A 22,321-nucleotide genomic window follows, 5' to 3' on the forward strand; every position below is an offset into this window, starting at 1 on the left:
TCATTGTACTTTCGATTTTTCAGTTGTAATGTAAACCGGTATGATGTTTGCATACTAATATCGGTATATAAAACAAACAAATAAATAAAATAAATAAATAGTGTACCATCCACTTGAATCAGATTAACATGCGACAGTTGCCATATGGGTAATTATATGCTTGCTGTACCCTTAAGATGCAGGATTATACTGATTTGAGAGAAAAGAGGGAACAGAGATAGTGTATGAGTAACAGACTGCATTTCTAAGCTGAGATGAACAATATTCTTGGTTTTAGGATGACTAACACACATTCAATTTAAATTATTGGCATCTGTACAGACTACAATAAAGAGAAAACAATAAGCTGCCTACCCAGGGAAAGGGCTTCAACACACTGGCCATCTTGGGTCCATAGTCATACATAGTGTGGTTGGCGTCTCCACAGGTTGCTCGCTTCATTTTGAGATGCTCTTGTCTGTAAACGGCATGCTTTCCTTCTTCACCTCTACTCTCTTCCAAGGGTTCAATGAGGTAGACTTGATGATCAGTCTGGAAAAATCCACTGAAACGATAGGAATTTACTGAAATAAATTAAGCTGTACATAAAAGCATATGGCATGGCCAGGACAGTTCAGATAGGTATTTGCAGATCTAACTCTGGACCTGCTTCTTTCTCCCTTTAGATCTTATTTCTGTTTACCATCCTTCTTGCCCCTGCTCTATCTTCTCTTTGTTCCATTGGGTAATCTAAGCCAAAAGCGGAATATACTGTAAAATAACAGCAAACAGCAACTAAACTGCAACAACAACTCATCTGAATGCATTTGAATATTTTTAGATTATTCATTTTGGTAAATATAATGTGCACTATTTGCTGAAAGCAATGATCCAAAAAACCGCCAGCCTTCCCCCAAAATGAAATTCAGCTGGAAACGGGCTGAAAACAAAACAGCCCACACTGAACCAAATTTTTGGCTCTGCACACCCCTTATAGCCAGGGCTCTCAGCGAGGACAGCAAACAACTGAAGTTTTCAGGATATCCAGAACAAAAAAATGTATACAACGTATTTGTATACACCTGGTCTAAGAATCAGACTAATTTGCATAGTGTGACTACCCTAAAAAAACTAGACCTGTTTGTGATCCTCAAATTGGAGTTTGGAACCTCCAATCTAGGCATAACTATTAATTATATCTAGTTAATACCAGTTAATGCTTCTTCATCTCTTTAACACCAGCAAATCTATTTCGGAATTAACATTTCCTGCCTCACCTCTAAGTGCTGGTTGCAGTGTTGTATGCTTGAGTTTCTTGTGTTTTTGTATGCTCCTATAATCGTGTGACTGTAAAGCATTCTGAGAGTTTGCTTTTGAATGGTACAACAACTGCATTACAAAAAGGAATCTGTGCTGTCCTATTTGCAAAAAGCCAAGTCTATCAGCAGAAAAATAATGGTGCAACCGGAAAAAAAAAAGCGCCTTAGAAAAAAGTCAGGCAGCAGGCAGAAAAAGAGCTCTGCACTCAGCAGACCTTGCTCAGCAACTACTATACCAAGGTCTGAGGTCATTAAACATAGGTCTACCGTCAATATAAGCATCTCTGCAGTCAGTAAACACAGCTACATAATCATTACACCTAGTTCAGCAGTCAATAAGCACAGATGCATAGTCATTGTACTCAGCTCTGCAGTTAATATACAAAACTCTGCAATCATTATATATAACTTTGCAGTTAACAGACCCATCCTGTATTTATCATACAAAGTTTTAGTCAATTGACCTGTCATTTCACGCAGCTCTCAGGTCACTAGCACAGATCTATCAGTTAATTCCAAGTAATTCAGGACTTTTGGAGTCAGTTAAAACTCATGTCTCCAATTTCCAAGTGAGCTACAATTCCTGGATACTTATTGGCAAAAGCAAGACACAAATCCTAGAATTTGCAGATATAAGGACTGCATAAATTTCCCACTAGTAATGGGTTCAATTTACAAGGATATGTTTTTGCAGTAGGTGACATATTCCATTTGTAAAAGAGAGAGAGAGAGAGAGAGAGGTCTCAATGTGATTTCTGAGATAAAAGCAATTTTACAAAAATTACTTTTTATATATATATATATATATATATATATATATATATATATATAGGCCCAAGTCATTCTCTAACATATAGAGTGGTGCACCCCAGTGCACACCTTTGGGTGTGCAGTATGTGGTTTCTGGCCAGAGAGAGAATACAGAGACCTCTGTAGGAAAGGAATTAATTTCTCTCTAAGATATGGAAGAGAGAGGAGTCTGCTTCAAGTTAGAGAGACTGCCCTAGGACAGCGAAGTGACAGGAGTCTGTCCCCAAATTTCCATGTTAGAAAGAGGAGCTAGACAAGTTTTTCCTCTAGAAATGGGAGATACAAGATCGGAGTGATAAGAATATAAAAAATGACATACTGGTTCAGCCAAGGGTCCAGCAAGCCCAGCATCTTGTCTTTGATAGTGACCAATCCAGGTCACAAGTACTCAGCAGATTGCCACAGAATAGATCCAATCCTTCTTGCTCATAACAAGGGATAAGCAGTGTTTTTTCCAAGTCAACATAACTAATACTGGCCTATTCTTTCCTATGGGCCAAATCTTAAAAAATATGCGCGGGCGTAGATTTGTTCGCGCAACCCGGCGCAAACAAATCTTCGCCCAATTTTATAACATGCGTGCGCTGCCGCGCGCATGTTATAAAACGCATGACAGAATGTAGAATTATGTCTTACAGAGAACAGGGAAGATTTAACTTGGAAATAAATAAAATAACTTAGTGAGAGCAATAAATAACTTCAATGGAGCAAGGAGAGTACAATTTAAATACAATATAATATAGGAGGATAAATTCGGAATTGAATGAGTTGTGCACCTTGCGTGCGCCGAGCCCTAGGGGAGGCCCGATGGCTTTCCCCATTCCCTCCAAGGCCGCTCCGAAATCAGAGCGGCCTTGGAGGGAACTTTTTTGTGTCCCCCCCCCCCCCCCCACCTTTCCCTCCCTTCCCCTATCTAACCAACCCCCCAGCCCTACCTAAATCCCCCCCTACTGGCGTAACTTGCTCGTGCCGGCTCGCTATCCCCCGGCACAGGCCGCTGTGCAGGAGGATTCTGGCCCGCCCCTGAACCACCGTCACGCCCCCGGCCACGCCCCCATACCACCCATTTTTAAAGCCCTGGGACATACGCACGTTCCGGGGCTTGCGCGCACCACTGAGCCTATGTAAAATAGGCTTGCCACGTGCAGGGGTAGGTTTTTGGGGGTTACGCACGTACCCTTTGAAAATCTACCCCTATGTGTATAACTTTACACTTTATCATTTTATCTGCCATTAGGGATGTGCAGAGGGATGCCATACTTGCATTTGGGATTCGTATTCGTCGGGGGGCAGATACGTTGCATTCAGCAAGGGCGGCCCCTGATATGTTCATGCATTAATTTTTATTTGTTTCCCAGCTAAAATTGAATTTACTACAACCCCCCACCCTCCTGACCCCTCCCAAGACTTACCAAAACTCCCTGATGGTGGACGGCACCATCCATTGCTCCTACCATGTGACAGAGGCCGACCAATGGCACCAGTAGCCCCTGTGACATAGTAAGGTCAAACGCTATTGGCGCCATTTTGAATATCGGCAGCCGAGGGTGTGAGTGCAGGAGATGACTCCCGGACCCCCCGCTGGACCATCAGGGAGTTTTGGTAAGTCTTGGAGGGACCAGGAGGGTGGGGGGTTTGTTTAAATTCGCTCCTTTAGACGGACGAATAATTCGGCAAAGATTCGTTGTATTCGTGGGGAATAGCGATACGTTTCGCTTCCCCACGAATACAACGAATATGGCCCTATAAGTTGCAGATTACCAATACGTAGGAAACAAATGCACACCCCTATCTGCCATTTAGATGCCCAGTGCCCCAGTCTTTAAGAACATAAGAAAATGCCATACTGGGTCAGACCAAGGGTCCATCAAGCCCAGCATCCTGTTTCCAACAGTGGCCAATCCAGGCCATAAGAACCTGGCAAGTACCCAAAAAACTAAGTCTATTCCATGTTACCATTGCTAATGGCAGTGGCTATTCTCTAAGTGAACTTAATAGCAGGTAATGGACTTCTCCTCCTTTTTTAAACACAGCTATACTAACTGCACTAACCACATCCTCTGGCAACAAATTCCACAGTTTAAAAAACCTGCAACCTGCTTCTTATAGGTGAACCATCCAGTTACGCACAGTTCCGTCTGAGGAATGGCTCTCGGCAGGACAGTGCTTGTAGCTCGGATATACGACGGGCCGAACAGACTGCCAGCAGGAAGGCTGTCTTCAGTGTTAATAGTCGGAGAGGCAGGCCACGGAGAGGTCTGAAGGAGATTCCTGCTACGAAATCTAGGACCAGGTTGAGATTCCAAAGAGGCACCGGCCACTTCAGGGGTGGTCAGATCTGCTTGACTCCTTTTAGAAAGCGGGAGACATCCGGGTGAGAGGCTATGCTGCCGCTCTCGCTCTTAGTTCCGTAGCATGACAATGCAGCCACCTGTACCTTGATGGAGTTGAGAGACAATCCCTTCTGTAGACCGTTCTGCAGGAATTCCAAAATCGCAGGAATTTTGACCGAGCATGGTATGATGTTGCGGTCCTCGCACCAGGCTTCGAATACTCTCCAAATCCTTATGTATGTTAGGGATGTGGAGAACTTGCGTGCTCGGAGTAGGGTGTCAATTACTGCCCTCCCTTAGGTGAGTCCTCTCAATGGCCAGACCATAAAAGAGAACCGAGCTGGATCCTCGTGGAGGATCGGTTCCTTTTGGAGCAGGTCTCTGTGTGGAGGTAGCAGCAGGGGGCTCCCTGTCAGCAGTCTTTGCATGTCTGCGTACCACGGTCTTCTTGGCCAGTCTGGGGCCACTAGAAGTACTGGTCCTCTGTGGTGTTCTATCTTGCGGATGATTGCGCCCAATAGGGGCCACGGCGGGAAGGTGTATAACAGAGTCTCCTGTGGCCAGGTCTGTACCAGGGTATTGATTCCCTGGGACTGGGGTTCCCGCCTGCGGCTGAAGAAACTGGGTACTTGGGCGTTGGATCGGTTTGCCAGGAGGTCCATGGTTGGTGTTCCCCAACAGTTTACTATCAATTGGAATGCTGTGGTTGACAGCCTCCCATTCTCCTGGATCTAGACATTCTCTGCTGAGGTAGTCTGCAGCGACGTTGTCTTTCCCGGCAATGTGGATGGCTGAGATCTATTGAAGATTCCCTTCTGCCCATGACATTAGGTGGTCTATTTCCAGAGACACCTGTTGGCTTCTGGTTCCTCCCTGACGGTTGATGTAGGCCACTGTTGTGGCATTGTCCGACATTACTCTGACCGCTTTGTCTTGGAGTCTGTGAACAAACCATAGGCCGGCTAGTCTGACTGCCCGGGTTTCTAGGCGATTGATGTTCCATCCCGACTCTTCTTCGTTCCATTGTCCTTGGGCGGTTAGCTCCTGGCAGTTTGCTCCCCATCCTCGTAGGCTGGCATCCGTGGTGAGTAGGATCCAGGTTGGTGAGGATAGTCTCGTTCCCTGGCTTAAATGGGCTTCTTGTAGTTGGGCCCAAACTCTGTCCTTGAGCTGAAGCCATACGGTGTAGTTCTGGGACAGTGGATTCCATTGTGATAGTAGTGAGCGTTGTAGGGGTCTCATGTGAGCTCATGCCCATGGCACTACTTCCAGTGCGGATGCCCTGAGGCTGAGAACTTGTAGGTAATCCCATGCTGTGGGGCGAAGTTCACTCAACAGGATTCGTAACTGGGTCATCAGTTTTGATCTCCTTGTCAGTGTCAGGATGACCTTGTCTTGTTTGGTGTCGAACCAGACTCTCAAGTATTCTAGAGATTGGGAGGGCTATAGGCAGCTTTTGTTTGTGTTGACCACCCACCCGAGGTTCTCCAGTAGAGTTTTGACTCTGTTGGTTGCCTGGTGGCTTTCCTCTGGGGATTTCGCTCTGATCAGCCAATCGTCTAGATAAGGGTGCACGCGGATTCCTTCCTTCCTCAGTGTTGCTGCCACCACCACTATGATCTTGGTGAACCTCCGGGGTGCAGTGGCTAACCCAAAGGGTAGTGCCCGGAACTGGTAGTGACGGTCCAAGATCGAGTAGCGTAGAAAACGCTGATGCTCTTGATGGATTCGAATGTGTAGGTAGGCTTCCAACGGATCCAGGGATGTAAGGAACTCTCCCAGTTGTATTGCCCTTATTACTGAGCGTAGGGTTTCCATGTGGAAGTGAGGAATCTTCAGGTGATGGTTGACCGCTTTGAGGTCCAGGATGGGTCTGAACGTTCCTTCTTTCTTGGGGATGATAAAATAGATGGAATAATGTCCAGTATTTATTTGTTGTGGAGGCACCGGTGTTATAGCCTCTAAGGCTAGCAATCTGGTCAGTGTAGCTTCCACTGCCATCCTCTTGGAAGGGTCGTGGCAGGGAGATTCCACAAACTTGTCCGGAGGGAGGTGGTGGAAATCCAGGTAATATCCCTCTCGAATGATGGATAGGACCCACTTGTCCGAAGTTATCTCGTCCCATCTTTTGTAGAATAGAGCAAGTCTGCCCCCTATGGCTTCTTCCTTTGGATGGGTCGGCTGATTTTCATTGTGGGGTGCAGCTGGGGCCAGAGCCCGAGTTGGCTCCCCTTTTGTTGTGCTTGTTCCGAAAGGACTGGCTCCGGCCTGCGGGGCAGGCCGCTTGATATGTGCTTCTATATGGGTTCAAGCGCTGTGATCCTCTGCCCCTGGAGGTTCGGGGTAAGGATCGCTGGTTTCTCTTATTCCTGTCCTCCGGTAGCTGCAGCAGTGGGGACTCGCCCCATTTGTTGCCTAGTTTCTCTAGTTCGCTTCTGAACAGGAGTGTTCCCTTGAAAGCCATTCTTGTGAGTCTCGTTTTGGAGGATGCGTTGGCCGACCAGTTTCGGAGCCAGATTTGTCTTCTGGCTGCCATTGCAGATGACACTCCTCCAGCTGCGGTGCATACCAGATCAGAAGCGGCATCCGCGAGGAATGATACTGCTGGTTCCAGGGCCTCCCCAGGAGTGTTGTTCCTGGTCTGTGCTAAGCAGGCATGTGTCACCACGGCACAGCAGGCCGCGATCTGTAAAGACATAGCGAAGACGTCAAAGGACTGTTTGAGTATAGATTCCAGACGTCTGTCTTGAGCATCCTTGAGTGCTGCTTCTCCCTCCACTGGGATAGTAGTGCGCTTCGAGACTGAGCAGACCATGGCATCCACTTTCGGACATGCCAGGAGATCTTTGGCGGCTGGGTCCAGAGGGTACATGGCTGCCAGAGCCCCTTTGAATGTAGGTTCTGGAGCATCCCATTCCAGGTCAATTAGTTGCTGGACGGCTTGTAATAGTGGGAAATGGTGGGAGGTCTGACGGAGTCCCTCTAATAGTGGGTTCATCTTAGGTTCCCCCGAGGCACTTGTGCCCGGGATAGCAAGCTCTTTTAAGCTGTGTGTGACCAGGTCTGGAAGCTCGTCCTTGGTGAAGAAGCGTCTCATGGTTCGGTGGGGCTCTGTCCCTGGAGGGAGTTCCCCTTCCTCCAGGGGTTCTGAATCCTCATCTGAGTTGTCCATGTCCCTGAAGGTGGGGCTTCTGGGCAGTGGGATTACTTACCTGGGCATAGAGAGTCCTGGCATGTTGAGGTCCTCTGGTGGAGCCTGTGGCCGTATTATAGGAGGCCCCGGTTGCATGTGGACCAAGGTATGCAGACCTTTGAAGAATTTCACCCAGGAGATGGATGCTGGGTCTAGACAAATGGGGCGCCATGTCCATGGGGAGCCCCATTTGAGGGGGGGTCCCGCAGTGCAATGCTAGGTCTGGCATACTGCTCGAGAGGCTGGAGCCTGGTACCGGCTGGGGAGGGCCATGAGTTGGATCCCCTAGGGCCTCTTCGCATTGTATACACAGGGCCGTGGCCTCCTCATGCTGTGCAGCTCTAATGTTGCATGCTGGGCAAAGGCCCTGAGCTTTGAGTTTATTTTCCGGTGGTGCCATGGCTTGAGCGCATAAAATACAGTTGTGCGCTCCGGTGTACGCGTAAGTTGTGCGCGTAGGTTTGGTGTGCGCTTAGGGAGCTGTGCGCACTGTTGTGTGCACAGGTCGAAGTTATGCGCCCGGCACAGTAAGCGCGTGGCTATGTGCGTCGCTTGTGCGTCCGGTACTTGGGCGCGCGATGTTGTGCGCACAAGGTATTTGTGCGCACAGCTCGCATCTGTGCGCACAGATCAAGACGGCGGACAGGGCGGCGAACAGAGCAAAATGGTGACGGCGACCACGTGGACAATATGGTGACCACCTCGGAGGGTCTCCACGTGGGAGGCCCCTCGGATCTGACCGGGGTCTAGCCCTGCTAGGGCAGATCAACCCGGTGGCACTGGTCCTGGCTGGTGACCTGTGCGGCTCCTCAAGCTTCGGAGACCGGAGACTTTTAAATAGATTTATACCTTACCTTGTCTCGGCGTTTCCCGGTCTCGTTCCGGGCGGTCTCCGGCTGCGGAAGGAGAGGGAAAATACCTTCACCGCCGCGCTCGAGGCTGCACCCGCTGCCTCTCAGCTTCACCCGATGTCGGGGGCTAGGTCCCCGCCGAGGGTCGGCCGCTGGACCGAGGCTTACCTCCGAGGGATCGCGGAAATCACCTCGGGAAATTTCAACTGGAGGAGGGACCCAATGGGTGTCACCGCAGGAGAGCGGGGCTCGTCTGTAGAGGTAAGATTTCTTCTTATTTTGGTTTTCTTTGGTAAAATTACTCTTATGCTGTGCGAGCGTGCATAGAGTCCCTAACTGGTATGGAGACAGAAAATACTGAAGAACTGCACTTCCTGCAGGGGTATATGTACTAGGGCTGACGTCAGATTGAAATCTGATCCGTCTCCAACTGCTATCAGGAGTACACTATACCCATTGGTCCTGAGTCTATCTGCTACACGCTAGGAAATAGCACATTTTAGCAGTGTTTTGAATGTGTGCGAAGCAAGGTAGAGAGCAGTTGAAGGTGACTCCAAGACTGTGGGCTGAGGAGACTGGGAGGATAACAGTATCATTCATGGAGATAGCAAAAAGGGGAATGGGAGAAGGAAGAAGTGGGTTTGGGAGAAAAGATAAGAAGCTAGTGGCATCTTGGCTCAACATGCATCTCTTCAGCTCCCTTCTCACTGTAAACCTGTGCAAGCATCCTGACATGCAGGGGTCCCACCTGTACCACTGTTCCTCTTATGTTGTTAGCCTGCTTCTTCTGGACAGACTGGGCAGCTAGGCTGATGCCCAATGCTGTGCTTCCATCGCTGCAGCTTCCTTCCGGGAGGTGCAGGATATGGTAAAATAGGTTGAGTGAAATCCAGTTTTAGACATACTGCATTATATACTTTGTTTATAATATTTGAATTCTGCACAGAGGCATATCAACTGGGCACATTAAAATGAAATGAATAGAATAAAATTAAAATAATCAAGATTGTAAATCCTTTGCATCTCAGTTCTATTGTCATCATGAAAGGCAGTAATTTGGCACACAGTGTATTTGCATTACATAACCTGCCAAGTAAAGTTACATTGCTAAGTTACTTTCCACAGTAACTAAGCTTTACAGGTCTCTTTCAGCTATTCCAGCACAGAATTATTATTAAAAATGCATATTTAGGTAAACTCTGGAACCTTTTCAGTTCTGAATTGAACATCTGTGCTCTTCTGTCATACAGAGAAAACAACCCCTAATTCAGATCACGAACATCTAATGCAGACACGTGGGCAACAGCTAGGAACAGGCAGGCAACACATTCTCACCGAGTCCAAGTATCTGAGAGCAGTCTGAATCCAAGAGAAGAAGAGCGAGTACTAAAGTCAGATATCCCTTTCCTATGACATTTTTTCATCTATTACTTCAATGAGAAACATTGATAGGCTGCATGGCATCACCAGTGATACATGTTATGTTCATTATATCTCTGCTGCACCACAACACAGATGGTCAGATGCTTTGTTCTTGGTGGACGCGGCGTGTTGCTGAAATGTAAATGAGGACACTCTGTTCTGATTTGGATCTCAGAAAATGGACATCTGCTATAGTGTGAACCAAGTCAAGTAGCTGATTTCCATCTACTTTTTCACCAGGTCCATCCCTGGAGGGGTGAGAGGGTGGGAACAGAGACCTGGTGCCTTAGGGGGCAGTAACATTATTTACTAATTATTCTATCCAACAACAAAATAGGATTTGTGGATCTGCCCTTCACTTTTAGCAAGAGTCACTAAAATACTTGATTTTTACAGTATAAAATAATCAAAATGACTTCCATCGTTAAAAACACTTTTCATTTGCTAACAATATGCCTTACAACTTCAGGGCTTCAGCCCATAATGACATTTCTTTCAACTTAGTTCTCTGGCTCTTTATGACAAAGAGATTATGAAGCTAAGGTGCCCTGGTTCTTCATTTGTAATGGGTGGGGCTGTCTTCTTTTGATCCTCCTAATTCCATCTTGTTGGTTTGGCACTGTATACAAGTGTATGTTTGAATCAGTCAGGACTCCAACCTGGATCAGCCCAAGAAACAGGCTTTGGGTCCAGAAAGCGAGTGTTTTCTACAGAGTACGGCATATCAGTGCCACTTGTTATCAAACAGAGCCCTAAAACTCAGGAACCGCACACTGAAAATGCCTTAGGACCCAAAGGCCAGATAGGGTCTGAGCTTAATCAAGGGATATATAGCATGCCGACTTACTTTTGATGACTGAACATATAACACTTGAACGTAATAGCAAAAGCATATGTCAGAACCTGAAAAGCACAGATAGCCGGTGCACAGAGTGTGGGGCACCGAAATTTAGGGAAACTATGGACTCAGTTCACCCCTGGTGGGCTGGGCCTCCATTAGCCACATATTCAGCTCGATACTGTAAGGCCGCGGTAGAAACAGTGCGGCAGTGTCAGGCGCACCCTTCCTCCCCGCACGCACAGTTCTCTTCACTTAGCGCCCGATACTCTCTTCTAATTGCATGCAAATGCATGCCGCGGCTGCGAAGCCTTAGTCAAGCGTTAGGACCGCGCAACCCATTTTACTGTATAGAGCGCCTATACAGTATCCTGGGTTCGCGGGCCTAACGCTTCACGGCCGCGCTGGTATCTGTCATTTCAAATGTCATTTCAAATGACATTTGAAATGACAGGTACCAGATGTTCCCCGATGCTCAGCAAACTTTCCCCCAGCCCCCGCTTACCTGCCCTGGCCCCGTCCGGTCTCCGGTCCAGCCCGTCCGGTCTCCGGTGCAGCCCGTCCGGTCTCCTGCAGCCCCGTCCGGTCCCCTCCTCCCGAAGCAAAAAAAACAAAACAAAAAACCGAAAAAGTAGCAAGGCTCGGGCCTGCTACGGTAGTCCCTTCTCCCTTCTCCTCTCCGTGCGATTCTCCTCCGTGCGATCCTCCCCTCCCCTCCTCTCCGTGCGATTCTCCTCTCCGTGCGATCCTCCCCTCCCCTCCTCTCCGTGCAATCCTCCCCTCCCCCCCTCTCCGTGCGATTCTCCTTTACGTGCGATTCTCCCCTCCGTCCCTTCTCCCCTCTCCTCTCCGTGCGATTTCAGCGCTCAAGGCAGTCACATGCCGTGACTGCCTTGAGCACTGAAATCGCACGGCCATTCCTTCACTGCCGTGCATTCATCCAGGCAGAGGGAGCCGGAGGCCGTTTTCACCGCTGGCTCCCTCTGCCCGGATCCCGCCGCCCGTCTGAGACTATCGCTCGTCCACCCGCCCCCGCCGCCGCTTGGAACAGACGCCCACCCGCCCGCGGCCTAGATTTTACACGCGACCACTCGCACCCCGGCTCCCGCTGCCGCCCGCCTGGACCCACGCGGCCCTCCGACAGGTATTTAAAAAATTTTTTTTTTTTTCTGACAGGTTTTTATGTGTCCCACAGCATTACATTTTCTCGATCATCTCTGTATCGCTTTTTTTTTTATTGTGTTTTATTGTGTTTCAGTATTTTAAGTGGTGTCGATGGGTTTGCTACAAGACTCACAGTCCTAACACCTACTAGGGGGAGGCGGTAAACTAACACGTTAAGGCCGCGGCAAAACAGCGGGTTACTAAGGAGATAATATCAGCGCCCGTTACAGTATCGGAGGGGAATAGCTAATTCCTTCATTATACAGCTAATTCGTTCATTTACACATCATCTACATGCTGGGTATGGAAATGGTTATGTGTCTATTTTAGGAAGCGCTAAGGACGCGTGAAACTGGAGACTTTATCGCTGGATGGCCTTACTCGTCTGTATTGTGCGCTCCCAGCACGTTACAGACGGGAAATCTTCAACCGCACGTTACTGTATCGACCTGATTGTTGGAAAAGGAGATATAAATCTGTTCCTACAGTGTGACTATTTACTGATCCCTTACATTTACAGACTTTCCTGAGAGACAAAATTGGAGAATAGTTTTTTTACTCTTTAGCCTTCAGGATGGAGGTTTTAAATTGGTAGACAATAATTTAGAGATTCAATTTCTCTCCTTATATTCATTGTGATGTTAATTATTGATATTACATTTACTTAAGAAAAGAACATAAGAACTTCTTCTTCTTCTTTTTTTTTTTTTTGTTAGTTGCCCTCACAATGTGGATTGGGACATGTCATTGTTGAAAGCTTTTTTCTTTATAACGAGTTGTTTCTCTTGCTTTGTTTAATACTATTTTACAGTTGCATGCTTTTCTATATTTTATTTCATTTGATGTAAATGATATAAATTAATAAAGATTTAATTGAAAAAGAAAGAAAAAGAGATATTTGTCCATTTGCGCTGATTTTGAAACACTCTGCCAACACTAAACGAGAAGGCCCCTCCCCCCAAAAAGACATTCAAAGCATGTGGGAGGCAGAGGGCACCTACTGTATATCCTCCGCTCCACATCTGGCCTCGCCCCCAAAGGGTTATTCAGCCATCTAGCTACATGACTTTTAATTCCCTTCCCTGAGGCTCTCACCCTTATTCCTGCTCAGAACAGAAGTCAATCTGGCTTGAAATTTGGAGTTCTTCACACACAAAAGTTGTGGAAAGATGCTCTAACACTCTTTGAAGTTTTTCTTAAGGACTCTAAACTTTTCTCACGCTCCCATTACTACAATTGAGTTTCCTTGAGCGTGTATGCTTTGGCGATTGCTTGCACATACCACCCATTATGTCCGATGGGAGGAAATATGTATTCTTTTCTTTTCCTTCCATGGAAACACATGGGATTGGGAGTCTAAATGTGCCATCCTTTTATAGCATTTTTCCCCCTTGTGCTTTTCATCCATTTCTTTTCTTTCACTGTAACTCGGGTTCTGTATTTAGATGGTTAACAGGTCCATGTTCTTATCTTGCTGTGCTCAGCTCTGAGCTTTGGTAGCACTGGCTGTAGAAATTGAATAAATGACTAAAATGAGTCAGGGGAAAAGAGAAGGAATGGAAAAAGTCTTGTTTTGGAATCGTCTCCCACTGCTTTGTCTTTTGAAATGAGAGTTTGATATTCCCTAACTACCTAGCAAGCATCCCAGCACACTCATTAACCATACGTGCCACTCAGTCCCTGGCATTTATACATCATCCTCACATTCATCTGCACTATCAGGCCAGGCCTGCACTGCATGTTTTCTTACACCGAGGTGTGCTTTGTTTGAAATTACCTTGAAAGTTCCTATTTTGTTTCTTCTCGTTTTGAAAATGAAACAAAAGAAAAAAATATGGACAAAAAAGTTTGTTCATTATTCTATTTCATTTTCCATAAGAACAAAAGCACTCCCAGCCAGCTCCGGGCCCCCTGCCAAAATATTTCTGCCACCCAAAATTAAAACAAATCCTCCCTGGGTCCTCTCTTATCCCCCCTCCCCCCCACTAGCCGTAACCCCTTCCCTATCTCTTACATTCTCTGTGGGATCCAAAGGGGTGGGAGTGATCCCCAGTTGCTCCTGCCCCACCGGTGCCATATTCCAAAACAGTGGTGGCTGACCTGAGGCCGTACTCCGAAACAGCGCTGACCGTGGGTCAGCTGGTAGCACTGTGAAATGCAGCACTGGAAGAGCAGGAAGAACGGAGGATCCCTTCTGTCCCCTTTGGACCCCCACAGATGGGACAGGAGGCACGAGTGAAAGAGAATGGAAAGAGGCACTGGAGGGCTTTGTTTTACATTTAAGGCAATGGTTTTTCTGGCAAGGTGGTGGTGGTGGTGGTGGGGAGGGGGAGGGGGGTTCCTCTTTCTTTTTATTGAAAATAAAACTAAAATAAAAAAAAAAAAAAAAGCCCCATGAAACAAAATAAATGAAAAAAAAAAAATCCCTGCACACCACACTTACATTTCTATATTTAGACCCATCAGTCGCACTCACATATCACTAAAGCTATTCAATAACACCCACAGCATACATACCTTAGAGGAAAAGCGAGACAGGGGAGCTACGAGCGAGACATTTAAATATCTCCAGGGTTTCCATGCACAGGAGAAGATCCTCTTTCAAAGGAAAGGAGGATCTAAAACAAGGGGTCATGGGATGGTGAAAGGGGGTAGACGCAGGAGTAGTCTAAGGAAATATTTCTATACAGAGAGGGTGGTGGATGTGTAGAACAACCTCCCAGTGGAAGTGGTGGAGACAAGGACAGTATCCGAATTCAGAAAAGCATGGGACAAGCACAGGGGATCTCTGAGGGAGTGATGGGAATGGTCAGGCTAGATAAGTTGAATGGATGGGCACACTAGATGGGCCATATGGTCTTTTTCTGCTGCCATATTTCTGTTACTACAGGATACAGAAATGATAGAAAATAATGTTTTAATGAAAAATAAATTAATAATCTGCCTTCTCTTGGGCATGGGTAGCCAATTCCAAACACCTCTGGGGTGCTGTCTTCTACTCCTTGTACTGCTTCTAGAGGCAAAACATGAACATGTCTGGGTGAGAATGGAGGACAGTAGAAAGAATAGTCTCTCAACATACCTCATGGGCAAAAAGCAGCTGGTGCAATGCAGAAAACAAGGCAGAACACATAACCACACCTCCCATAGGGACATCTTTCCAACTTCAGATTAAACCCATGGGAATACTTGTGGACCTGCCTATCCTGCAGGACACTGGCCCTTTGCAGAAGCTGCTGCATGCTTTGGATAGCCAAGGGAAAAGAGAAGTAGAAAGAAGGGAGTAATAACAGCATGAAGCACGAACAAAGAATGCAAAGGTAGAATACACAGAAGAGAGAAGACATACAGTGGAAGTAAAGGACACAAGCAACATGACCAACAATTCACAGAAGAGACACATGCCTTTCCATTGCATGCAACAGAGGATTGCGCTCAAAACACAGAAGGGAAACACCACAGCGCACAACATTCTCCATAACACATTGTGTTGTATATGTCAAAGTGCTGCTGAAGTGACTTATTTTCATTTGCCATTAGAGAAACTGGCAGTTGTATTCTCTAATCTGGGAATAAGGGGACAGCTCGTGCTGGGAATGTATAAACTAGGCAAAGCCTGACGCAGAATGGGGTTTAGGGCACACAGTTCTGACCTTTTCAGTTCTTTTGGCTGATGTCAGCTGCATGATTTGTATGAGCTGTGACATTAAAACTGTAAGCCTGATATATAGCATTTTTTCCATATTAGGTACAAAATATTTATTACGTGAATTTTTTACTCGCTCCCTTACTCAGAGCAAGGTACAATATTGATGAGTAATCTACATAAATAAGACATAATAAATAAGCATGGTACATAAAACAATAAGCCTGATATATAAGACAAAATACAGGGTACATAATATAGATGCCTGACAATAAATAAAATAAATGGTAATTGGAGGTCGTGAGGTAGAGTTTTTGCATTTAGAGAATGACCATGCAGATGTCTGTCAGCTGGATGCAGAAATCAGAAGGAGGCCAGTGATTGTTGACTAAGGAGTATAGGCTTAGTGGAAGAGCCAGTTGTTTATCTTTTGAATGGCTGTATCTTTGTTAAGATCTCAGTGATATAGATACCTGGATATTGACGGCATAGACAAAGCACTGGTGCTCAGAGCTAGGAGAAAATGCTTTATAATTATGCCCCCAACAATGAGTTGTAAAGAAAATGTTGTTTCATGCACCTAGTGATGTCCTAAGATTTAAATGCACAGTAGTCACCCTATAAAAGTTAACATTTTTCCTTTCCAGTTATAGAATTTTCTGCTTTCTGCACAGCTATCAGAGTTCCAGAATGTTGCAAATTATGGGGCATTTAAGACAGGACAGATTTAAGATTTGGATGTTCATACTGAGGAGGGGGTTTAAGGTAAAGGCATGGGTCTCTCCTAGGAGCTTGGATATCTGCAGGGGTGAAGGTTTCATGCTCAGAGGCTGGAAGGCAGGGAAGAGGGTGTTGAGCCAGAGTGACAGTGGTGCCTCTTTGGTGGCAACGATGCCCTTAAATAAGTGAGAAAGGCTCCTCTTCAGCCCAGGTATTTGGACCTTCAAAATGTGGTGCCCCAGGCAGTTGACTATTCTTAAATCCAAGTCTGACAAATGATGTCATAGGTGCAGGGGAAAAATATTCGTTTTCATTTTTGGGAGGTTTTTTCACCATTAATTTTGGTTCATGGATTGCTTGGTTCATTTAATTCATGAGAAAAAAAAGAAATCAAGCAATAATAAAAAAAGAAAAACGCCGGGGCCGGGGCCAGGATCCCATTTACCCGGCCGGAGAAGATCCGCTGGTGAGGCCTAGGCCCAGTCCGAAGCCTCGCTATTGCATAGGCAGAGGTCATGATGACCTACTGTGCCCTCAGCCAATGCAAGGCCAATGCGTTGGCTGAACCCAGGCCCAAGGACGAAACTTGGCCCAGAGGCCGGGTCCTGAGGCCGGAGCCTCGGCCTAGGCCAGAGCCTGGACCCAGGCCTAACACCACGAACTGACCCAGAGGCTGGGTCCTAATGCCTGGGCCTTTGCCTAAGCTGGAGCCCGGACCCAGGCCCAACGCCACAACCTGGCCCAGAGACCGGATGCCAATGCCAGGGCCTAGGCCCAGACCTAGACTTGACACCAGGGCCTGACCTGGAGGCTGGGTCCCAATGCCTGAGCCTGAGACTTAGGTCAGGCCCAGGCTCAGGCCCAGGTCCGGAGACCGGGCTTCATGCTGCACCCTCGTCATCTTCTTCTTTCTTCTGACACCATCTGCTGGGGTTACGCTGGAATTAATTAACTCCGGCGTATTCACCCCAATGGATGGCACCATTTTGATGTAAGGCATTGGCGTACAATTGCCGTACATCAAAACTGCGCCAACCAGTGGGGTGAATGCACCGGAGTTAACTCCGGTACAACCCCAAGGGGCCCGGGCTCCAGCTTAGGCCCATAATTCAGGACTCGAGGCCCAGCCTTGCCATTGGATACCCCCGACTGATCAGGTAAGAGACCGTGGCATCGTACTCGGGCCAAGGCCACGGCCCCTAGTTTGGGCCTCAGTCTATGCCCTAGGTGAGGCCCGGCTTCAGGCCTAGGCCTAGACTTAGGCTGAGGTGCCAGAGTCGCTAGGGTGAAGGCCGCGACCTCTACTTTGGGCCTCTGCCTATGTTTTAGGTGAGGCACTGGCTTGGGGCCTAGACTTAGGCCTGATGCATTAATTTCAAACTAATGCAACGAAGGTTTGTTTCATTCAAGGGCTCCTGAATGAAACTAATTGCCCATATTCATTGCATTTTTTAAATTCATTTGAAACAAATGCACATCCCTATGATGTCACATGAAATGCATGTATGGACAGATGTGACATACTGAACAGTATACCTGCTTCCTCTCTTACCCCTCTACCCCTGAGAATTTCTAGAAGGATTGTTCCAAAATTAAGACATAGACAGATTCAAAAAGAGAGAGATTGAAGGGAGAAGGAGGGAGCATCCACTCTGGAAAAGCTAGACCAAATGACACTCACATGCAAGAGAGGAGAACACAGTAGGTGATATATCAGCATGCCAGATAAAAACAGGCATCCATTTACAGAAACAAACATTCAAGTTCCATGATGGTCAACAAACATGTATAGGGTAATATTCATGTGGAGGATCCCCCAACCACAGCTAGACCTTTGGCCTCTCAATATCTGAAGGTCTTTCATAAACTAATGGAGCACCTTTGTTCTCTCCACATTTGTCTCCAGGTACCTCTATCTGAAAATCAGAGATTGGTTGGGTCAGAAAAATATGAAAGTAACAAAGAAACTCAGAGGACTGAGTTCAACAAGTGCAAAGCATTAGTCAAAGTTAAAGACTCGGTATTCTTCTGGCACCACACACTGGACACATCAACAGTATGTACAGATCCTGTTATTCTCATGCAGAGAAGAGACAAACCAAGCCAAACATACTGGAGTTAGCAGGAGGACACACCATTAGAGAATCACCTAGAAGACAATAATATACTATACCCAAACCAATTCGGATTCAGAAAAAATCGTTCAACTGAAACTCTACTCATTTCCTTACCCAACCCTGCATTTTACAGCAGCATGCGACACAGTTGACCACACCCTGCTATGCCACCAACTGAGAGAAATTGGAATAGATGGAAATGTTAATTGGTTCTCCTTCCTAAAAGATAGGACAGAAATGTCCTATCAAATATCTGGCACTTTCACAATCAATACAGGTGTCTCCCAAGTTTCAGCTCTCTCAGCCACTCTATTCAACATCTACTTGCTACCAATATGTGCATTTCTGGCAAACCTAGGAATCAAATTCTTCCTATATGCAGACGACATTCAATTCTATATCCCATTCAACAAAACATTTGAAAAAACTGCATCAACTCTGTCATAATTCAAGAAGGAAATACAACAAAAACTATCACAACTGAAACTAATTCTAAATCCAAAAAACCCTCAAATTGTGTGGTTAAGGAGAGATTCAACAATAATCAAACCACAAACACTAGACCTAGGAATTATTAATATCACTCCCTCAAGTACGGGACCTAGGAATACAGATCGATGAGAGTTTCTCTAAGAAAAAGCATATAAACAAATTAATAAAAACAAGATGCACCAAGCTGAGAATACTATACCAGCTGAAACCTCTACTAACAATACAGGACTTCCGCACTGTCTTACAAAAACTAATTTTCTCAAACTTAAGACTACTGCAACTCCCTATTACTAGGACTACCTTCAAACTTAATAAAACTACCACAATTACTCCAAAATGCCTCTGCTAGACTATTACTAGGGACAAAGAAATTTGACCACATAACCCCCTCACTGATGGCACTACACTGGCTTCTTGTACAATCCAGAATTCATTATAAAGTATTAACCCTAATTTTCAATATCGTCAACAATACTGACCAATGCTTATTAGGAGTGATACTTCAACACTACTCACCATAGAGAACCCTGAATCACAAAACAAAGGACGACTAATCAGGGGTGGATTCCCGATGATGGACTGACCCGGGGATTCGCCGCCCCGGCCGGCCCCGGAGATACTACATGGTCTGCCGGGCGCGGCTCTGTCACAGCTGCGCTCGGCAGACCACGTGACTAGAGCGACCGGCCCACCGGGGGATGCCCGATCCCCCGATAGGCCACTCCGCCCCTGGTCTAATGGTGCCTTCTACAGGGAACACACATCTAACACAAATAAGGGACCAGATGTTTTCCATAGCAAGCTCTATGTTGTGGAACTCCCTTCCAGAGTCATTACGCCAGAATTTAAAATGTGAACTGAAAACATGGCTCTTTAGAAAAGCTTACGATTTAACATAGAATGCCAATATACTGATAACTTCAACGTCAGTACAAGCAATAATGGTAGCGAAGAGAGCAATAAATAATGAATGATGCAAAGTGTATATGTAGTAGAATAAGAATCCGCATTTGCCGTAATGCTAACTTTGAAAATGTATGAATATGAAGTCTATAAATCTGCCGTCATGGCGACCAAGAATATGTATGAATATGAATAAGAACATATAACTGCTGTGATGTTGACCTAAATTACGAATGCTGACACAGAATGTGATTGTTAACCAAGAATAATGAATGCTGATTTTGTAAACTGTTGTGATCTTATTCTGGAACAATGTTATATAAAACGCCTAAATAAATAAATAAAGATTTCGCTTTTCAATTAATTTCTTTTTTTCCATTATTGTATAATTATTTATTAATATCTTCCAGCTCTAAAAAGTAGGACGCTTGTCTCCTTTCCAAGATAACAGAACAGTTTTCTTAGCCAGTACTAGGCCATTTATAACAAATCTTTTCCCTCCTTTCAGTAACCTCTGATCCATGTTCAGCATCCCAGTTGATTAGACCTTGTTACCAAGCAGTTCAATATTTTACCTAAATATTTAAATATTTTCCTCCAAAGGGAATTCAATTTGTGGCAACTTGTAAACATATGATATAATGTCCCTGGCAAATAGTTACATTTTTCATATAAATCTGGTTCTCAAAGATTCATCTTGATGTCCCAGACTCTAGAGATAAATATTCTATTAGTTAGTTTAAACTGTATTTCTCTCATATTTACGGATGTCAATGTTTTGTTGATTAATGTAAATGCTTGTTGGATTTTTTCAACTGTGAGCTCTTCTCCAAAATCTATAGTCCGCAATCAGCTAATCTCGGAAGATAAGTATTGTCCATCTTCTCTTTTAACATATTATTCCATATAGCTATCGTGTTTTTAGTAGTAATATCTGGAAATGACTCTTCCACCTCATTACTTCTAATACACTGTAAATCATCTTTGCCACGTGACAGATGGGCTTGTAACCTATGACCTGTTTCTACCAAAGCATCACCACTTATCACTGCCACAACCAGGGACATAAGCTCTGACTTTCTCCCTGGTTTTTCTCTCTCTCTTCTCAGCTTTCATCTAATCTCTTCTCACTCCTGAGTCCTTACTAGCTTTTCTCATATTTTTCAGCTCTCTCGCCTATCTTGCCACTTCATTTTCTTCTCTTGTATTCTTCCATTCCTTTTTTTTTTATCATCTCCTATCCCCCCATTCTTCACCCATATAATGCACCTTTCCTATTGTATTCTTTGCTGCCACAAGGCCTCCATTCTTTCTTCTCCAACATCCTATCCCTTTGCTCTTCTTCCCAATATCTACTCTCTTGACTTTTTCCCTCCTAACCTAGCATCCACCCTCCTGCCTCTTCCTCCAGCATCTGTCCCCTGTTTTCTTTCTCCCCTTTTCCCGGCATCTGCCCACTGCCAACTTCCCCAGCATCCATTCCCACTACCACTACCCCCTTCCCTTGCACCCCCCTCCCCAATCAATAATGTCAGTAAATAATAATAAAACATTGTTTATAAGTAAATTATTTTGAGTCCTGTTCATAGGAAGGGGGATCCGGGCCAAAGCAGAATGACTAATAGAGTTCCCCAGCCCTCACAAGCAGAAGACAACCAGAAGCTGCCAATGGCTGGAGCAGCAGAGTTCCATAGGACCTGGCAGGATGAGCCACGGGAGCCTAGCCTGCCACTCCCCCCTTACTGTCTTCTCTGTGCTGACACCTCCAGCAGCAGTCAGGCAGAGCAGTGGAAAGCGGCAGGACAGGCTCCCGCCACTTCTCCTGCAATGTCCTGGGGAACTCCATGAAGTTAGCATGGGGCACATTTAAAACTAATCGGAGAAAGTTCTTTTTTACTCAACGCACAATTAAACTCTGGAATTTGTTGCCAGAGGATGTGGTCAGTGCAGTTAGTATAGCTGTGTTTAAAAAAGGATTGGATAAGTTCTTGGAGGAGAAGTCCATTACCTGCTATTAAGTTCACTTAGAGAATAGCCACTGCCATTAGCAATGGTTACATGGAATAGACTTAGTTTTTGGGTAATTGCCAGGTTCTTATGGCCTGGATTGGCCACTGTTGGAAACAGGATGCTGGGCTTGATGGACCCTTGGTCTGACCCAGTATGGCATTTTCTTATGTTCTTATGCTGCTCCAGCTGCTGGTGGCACTTGGCTGTTTTCTGTTGGTGGGAGCTAGGAACCATGCCTACCAAGATGCTCTGACCTGGCTCTCCCTTCCTGTGAGCAGGGTTCAAAAATAACAATTTATTCATTTTATTTTTTATTATTTGCTTACATTAGTAGTGGGGGATGGTGCTTACATTAGTAGTGGGGGATGGTGCTGTCCCTTTAAGTGACCTAGCCAGACTGCAGTGGTAGAGGCAGTGTCTTCCCAGGCTCGGGGATAGTTTAAAAATCCCCCCCCAAAAGCCCAATTCTCCAAAGAAGGCTACCTTCTCCATCAGTAGTTCTGCTGTTAGGAATGGAGAACTGC

The 22,321-nt window shown here is 45.8% G+C and overlaps 1 protein-coding gene across 3 annotated transcripts in view; it reads right to left on the reverse strand.

Annotated features, from left to right (window-relative positions):
* Positions 1-22,321, reverse strand: part of ADAM8 (ADAM metallopeptidase domain 8) — a 190,609-nt gene that overhangs the window by 101,281 nt on the left and 67,007 nt on the right. For all 3 annotated transcript variants that reach the window (XM_029609582.1, XM_029609581.1, XM_029609580.1), the window contains one exon: positions 355-544. In XM_029609582.1, the coding sequence (XP_029465442.1) occupies positions 355-544 (190 nt within the window). The remainder of the gene's footprint in view (positions 1-354; positions 545-22,321) is intronic.

Source organism: Rhinatrema bivittatum, chromosome 7 (genome assembly GCF_901001135.1).
Source record: "Rhinatrema bivittatum chromosome 7, aRhiBiv1.1, whole genome shotgun sequence".
NCBI lineage: Eukaryota > Metazoa > Chordata > Amphibia > Gymnophiona > Rhinatrematidae > Rhinatrema > Rhinatrema bivittatum.